This window comes from Mus caroli, chromosome 3 (assembly GCF_900094665.2).
Source record: "Mus caroli chromosome 3, CAROLI_EIJ_v1.1, whole genome shotgun sequence".
NCBI classification, from domain to species: domain Eukaryota; kingdom Metazoa; phylum Chordata; class Mammalia; order Rodentia; family Muridae; genus Mus; species Mus caroli.
In genome coordinates, this window is record NC_034572.1 from 69,251,686 (window position 1) to 69,257,510 (window position 5,825).

Here is a 5,825-nt window from a genome sequence, read left to right on the forward strand (position 1 = left end):
TCTCTCTCTCTCTCTCTCTCTCTCTCTCTCTCTCTCTCTCTCTCTCTCCTCTCTCTCTCTCTCCATGACTCTTGCATGCTGTTATATCACTCTGACATGCTCCTCATGGCCTCTCAATTCAAGGCTCAAACCTGAGAGCCTTTCTCACGTCAGCATGAAGCTCTCTACCTTAATAATAATCATTTGCAGAATGATTTTGTGTCAGCTCCATTTCCTGGCCTAGACACTCTGATCAGTACTTTTTGATATACCATATAATCTTTTATCCCAACAAATCACTTGCAGAATGAAGAAAGTGAAGTGGTGGCTGAAATCCTACTCTATTCTGCTCAATTAGTAACCATATCTACTAAGCCAAGGTAGTTGCTAGTCCAAGGTAGTACTGAGAAGATCATGTTATTCCTAGAGGAAGACTACTACTGAATACTACAATGCCATACTACTGTGAAATGACTCGAGAGCAGTGCAGTCCTCATAACAAACACTGAGTATCTGTTGCAATGTCATCAGGAAGGTTTTAAAGACCAAATGGTAGCAAACCAGAAGAAATATCTTGTTTGTTTTGTTTCATCCACACATTGACAATTTGGTCTTTATTCTTCTTAAGCTCCGTATGATTTGTGATTTGTATTGTCCCGTCCAACAGGATCTAGTTATTCGTGGGTGCGAGGGGGGCCACAAACCTGGAAGAGAAATGAGCGAGAAAGAGAAGCAAAACCAAGCAAAGAGTTGTCAAGGTCTCAGTTTATTAGGCTGAAACGCCAGGTTATAAGCACACAGCGAAGGGAAATAGGGAGGGGCTGAGGGGGAATTAATAAGGAACAAAGAAGTGGGCATCTGGGGACGTGAAGGCTGAATTCAGACTGCAGGAGGGAGGCACTCTGAGTCTTATCTCTGGAATGTAGATTCCTCCTTAACAGTCCAGGGTGTCAAGCTGGGCTCAGCACATAACTCATGTCCTTAGATGTCTTGGTAGTAAGGAAGAGATAAGGAAGAGGGGACTATAATTCAATCTTTTAAGGTCTTTGGTGCCAGAAAGAGATAGGGAGGAGGAGGCGACCTGCTCCTTAACACAAGGCCATTTGGCTTATTAGGGTGGGAAGCTGTGAAAGGCTTACGTTCTCACAGTATGGTCTCCAACATTGTATCATGGATATGCTGAGTTTTGGGGATAATATCCACTTATGGGTGAGTACATTCCATCCATCTGTGTTCTTTTGGGTCTGGGTTACTTCACTTAGCATGATGTTTTCTAGTTCTATCCATTTGTCTGAGAATTCCATGATGTCATCGATTTTAATAGTTGAGTAGTACTCCATTGTGTAAATATAACACATTTTCTGTACCCATTCTTCTGTTGAGGGATAGATGAATTGTTTCCAGCTTCTGGCTATTATAAATAAGGCTGCTATAAACAGAGTGGAGCATGTGTGCTTATTATAGGTTGAAGCATCTTTGGGGTATAGGCCCAGCAGTGGGTCTTATTGGCAACCAATAAGAACATAGAATTTGGGCATGGAATAATGAACCGTTATTCAGTTCAGGCATGGTGTGATCAGTTGGTATCCTGTGATTGACTAAATTCTTGATGTTTGTACTTGTCTGCAACCATGAACTCAGCTTCTTGTTAGAAGTGTGTACTTCAATGTTTTTGTTGTTGTATTAGTAGTAGGTTGTTTTGTATATATATATATATATATATATATATATATATATATATATATATATCAGGTTAGGTGCTGTTGTTTTATTATGCCATTGATATGGGGATGCTTTGCATAATTTTAATTTAGCTAATTTAAAAAATTGAGAATAAAGTTACTATTAAAGCAATATATAAGTGTAACTTATAAAACAAGCTGACATTTAAATTTTTCTTATCTGTCTGTATGTCTCATGAGTATTCTTTTTGAAGGATGAACAATAATAACTAGCAAATAGAACTTTATGCATGTAAAATTTGTTAATGTTAATCTAGGTACACTTTGAACTCTACTTACAAAATTTTCATGTAATCATAATGATGGCATCAGGTAGATTCATGCAGATTCTTCAGAAAAAACTCTAAACCCATAGTCACAGACAGACTGGGATAACTTCATTGACTCACAGAACCAAAAATTTACAGACAAAAATACAAGAAAGAGATTTGTGAGGGGGTAGAGTGATACAAGGAGATAGGAAGGGAATGGTAAATTTGGTGAATATGTATTGCATAACATGTCAAATATTACTGGACTCAGAAGTGAGAACAGAACTGGAGGAGAAGATGCAGAGAAAACCCATATAGCATTTGAAGTGGGAAACCTGTACTCCGTTCAGTGGATGACTCTGTGCATCTATTTCTGTATTTGCCAGGCACTGGCAGAGCCTCTCTGGAGAGCACTGTATCAGGTTCCTGTCAGCAAAATTTTGTTGGCATCTGAAATAGTGTCTGGGTTTGGTGTTTTTTGTTTTTTTTTTGTTTTGTTTTGTTTTGTTTTTTTAATGGGATGGATCCCCAGGTACGGTAGTCTTTGATGGCCATTCCTTTAGTCTCTGCTCTGAAATTTCTCTCTGTAACTCCTTCTGTGGGTATTTTGTTTCCCCTTATAAGAAGAATCAAAGTATCCACACTTTGGTTTTTCTTCTTCTTGAGTTTCCTGTGTTTTTCAAATTGTACCTTGGGTATTCTGAGTTTCTGGGCTAATATCCACTTATCAGTGAGTACATATCATGGGTGTTCTTTTGTGATTGAGTTACCTCACTCAAAATTATATCCTCCAGAGCCATCCATTTGCCTAAGAATTTCATAAATTCATTGTTTTTAATAGCTGAGTAGTACTCCATTGTGTAAATGTACCACGTTTTCTGTATCCATTCCTCTGTTGAGGACATCTGGGTTCTTTCCAAATATGGGCTTTTATAAATAAGGCTGCTATGAACATAGTGGAGCATGTGTCCTTATTACATGTTGAAGCATCCTCTGGGTATATGCCCAGGAGAGGTATTGCTGGATCATCCGGTAATAATATGTCCAATTTTCTGAGGAATGGCCAAACTGATTTCCAGAGTGGTTGTAACAGCTTGAAATTTCACCAGCAATGGAGGAGTGTTCTTTCTCCACATCCTTGCCAGCATCTGCTGTCACTTGAGTTTTGATCTTAGCCATACTGACTGGTGTGAGGTAGAATCTCAGGGTTGTTTTGATTTACATTTCCCTGATGATTAAGTATGTTGAGCATCTTTTTTTTCCAGGTTCATCTCAGCCATTCTTTATTCCTCAGAGAAGAATTCTTTGTTTAGCTCTGTACCCCATTTATTTCTTTTAAACATTTTTACTAGATATTTTCTTCATTTACATTTCAAATGCTTTCCTGAAAGTCCCCTATACCCTCCCCCTGCCCTGCTCCCCAACCCACTTACTTCTGCTTCCTGGTCTTGGCATTCCCCTGTACTGGGGCATATAATTTTTGCAAGACCAAGGGCCTCTCCTCCCAGTGATGGCTGACTAAGCCATCTTCTGCTACATATGCAGCTAAAGACATGAGCTCTCGGGGTATTGGTTAGTTCATATTGTTGTTCCTCCTATAGGGTTGCAGACCCCTTCAGCTCCTCATGTACCCCATTTTTAATAGGGTTATTTAGTTCTCTGGAGTCCAACTTCTTGAGTTCTTTATATTTTTGGATATTAGCCCCTTATCTGATTTAGGATATGTGAAGATCTTTTTCCAATCTGTTGGTTGGCTTTTTGTCTTACAGAAGGTTTACAATTTTCTGAGTCCCCATTTGTTCAGGAATTTTTCTGCTGTGCCCATATCTTCGAGGCTCTTCCCACTTTCTCCTCTATAAGTTTCAGTGTCTCTGTTTTTATGTGGAGTTCCTTGATCCACTTAGAGTTGAGCTTTGTACAAGGGGATAAGAATGGATCAATTTGCATTCTTCTACATGCAAACTGCCAGTTGAGCCAACACCATTTTTTGAAAATGTTGTCTTTTTCTACTGGATGGTTTTAGCTCCCTTGTCAAAGAACAAGTGACCATAGGTGTTTGGGATACTTTCTGGGTCTTCACTTCTATTCCATTGATCTACCGGTCTGTCATTGTACCAGTACCATGCAGTTTTTATCACAATTGCTCTGTAGTAGAGCTTGAGGTCAGNCATGGTGATTCCCCAGAGGTTCTTTTATTGTTGAGAAGAGTTTTTGCTATCCTAGGTTTTTTGTTATTTCAGATGAATCTGCAGATTGCCCTTTCTAATTCATTGAAGAATTGAGTTGGAATTTTGATGGGGATTGCATTGAATCTGTAGATTGCTTTTGGCAAATTAGCCATTTTTACTATATTGATCCTGCCAATCCGTGAGCATGGGAGATGGAGTGCTTCCTTGGTATGCTTCCTCTGAGGGTTTTGTTCCCAGTTCCTTAATTGTGTCGTAGTGCTCTGAATTTCCATGATAGTACTTGAACATATTTTTCATTTGGTAATATGAAATGTACTGGTAATTTCAGTGACAGAACCAAGAATTTATTTTTTTTTCTTTTATCTCCAGAATTTCTAATTCATGATGGACCTTTTGGATCTTGTGAAAATAAGTACTGTGGCTTGGGGAGGCACTGTGTTATCAACAGAGAGACAAGGCATGCGGAGTGTGCCTGCATGGACCTTTGTAAACAGCACTACAAACCTGTGTGTGGATCTGATGGGGAATTCTATGAAAACCACTGTGAAGTGCACAGAGCTGCCTGCCTTAAAAAGCAAAAGATCACCATCGTTCACAATGAAGACTGCTTCTTTGAAGGTAAGAGCAGGGTGAGGCCTACAGTGTCATAGTCCTCTACCTGTCCTATTCTCTACTACTGCCATTAAAATTTGAACATAGTATCATTTTATCTCTGTAATCATCTGAAAAAAGCAGAAGAAAAAAATAACTTTAACAAACCCAAAATTCAGTAGTGTATGGAAATTTGCATGAATAGAATTCTGAAATTCATTTATGAAACTAAAGCTGGCCAAATTCTGACTCATAATTTAATATAGAAATCAGTATCAGGCCATATGGTTTCCCAATCACAGAGTTATTATAGGGAGAGAGGGTAGCCAGTTTAGTCTGTAGGCCAAATATCACCAGTATAAAGCACCTAGAATCCTGGTGAGGAGCCAGGGAATGCCAAGCTGGGCTGTGGTGGCTTGTCATTGCTTTCTGATGTACAGAGTAATTTCAGTTTGCAGCACGCAACTCAAGTTAAATGCAACTTCTAATTGCCCACTTCAGTAACAATAAAGTCATAAGAAACTCATTTAGCAAATCTGAGGCAATGATAGTTTAATATTTTAAAGTATTATTTACACTCATACAATTGAAATGATGGTTTAATGAATAGTACTTCTGAATTAGTAATTAGAGATGGTATTTTAGTGTGTTCTATAAATGTATCATCAAATGGATGATTATTATCTCTTACTTATTTATACCTTGATTTGTTACTTTGTTATTTAAGTTGGAGGGAATATTTCCTTTCTAGTGTCATGACTTACTTAAATTCTAGGGTCAAATATAAAGTCATCCACAGTTCTAATAGGTCAATGATCAAGTGTATTCTTGAAGTTGTGAATTCCTGCATCTCAGTTAATCAAAATACTTAACTGTATTCACAATATAGAAATTACAGGTTATTTCACTTTTGAATTTGAGATAAAATATATTGTAACCCTTTATTTCCCTATTTATTAAATAAAATTAAAGATTTAAAATTATTCCTTTTCAATATCGTTTTTCAATAAAATGTATTTCAAGGAGATAAAAATGATAACAGGAAACTTTTAAGACTTTTAAACTTGTAATAT

General features: G+C 37.7%; 1 protein-coding gene across 4 annotated transcripts in view; it reads left to right on the forward strand.

Annotated features, from left to right (window-relative positions):
* Positions 1-5,825, forward strand: part of Fstl5 (follistatin like 5) — a 591,337-nt gene that overhangs the window by 216,598 nt on the left and 368,914 nt on the right. For 3 of the 4 annotated variants that reach the window (XM_021158305.1, XM_029475620.1, XM_029475621.1), the window contains one exon: positions 4,531-4,779. In XM_021158305.1, the coding sequence (XP_021013964.1) occupies positions 4,531-4,779 (249 nt within the window). Of the gene's footprint in view, positions 1-4,530; positions 4,780-5,825 lie in introns of those variants that run through there. The other variant, XM_029475622.1, reaches the window with a different exon arrangement.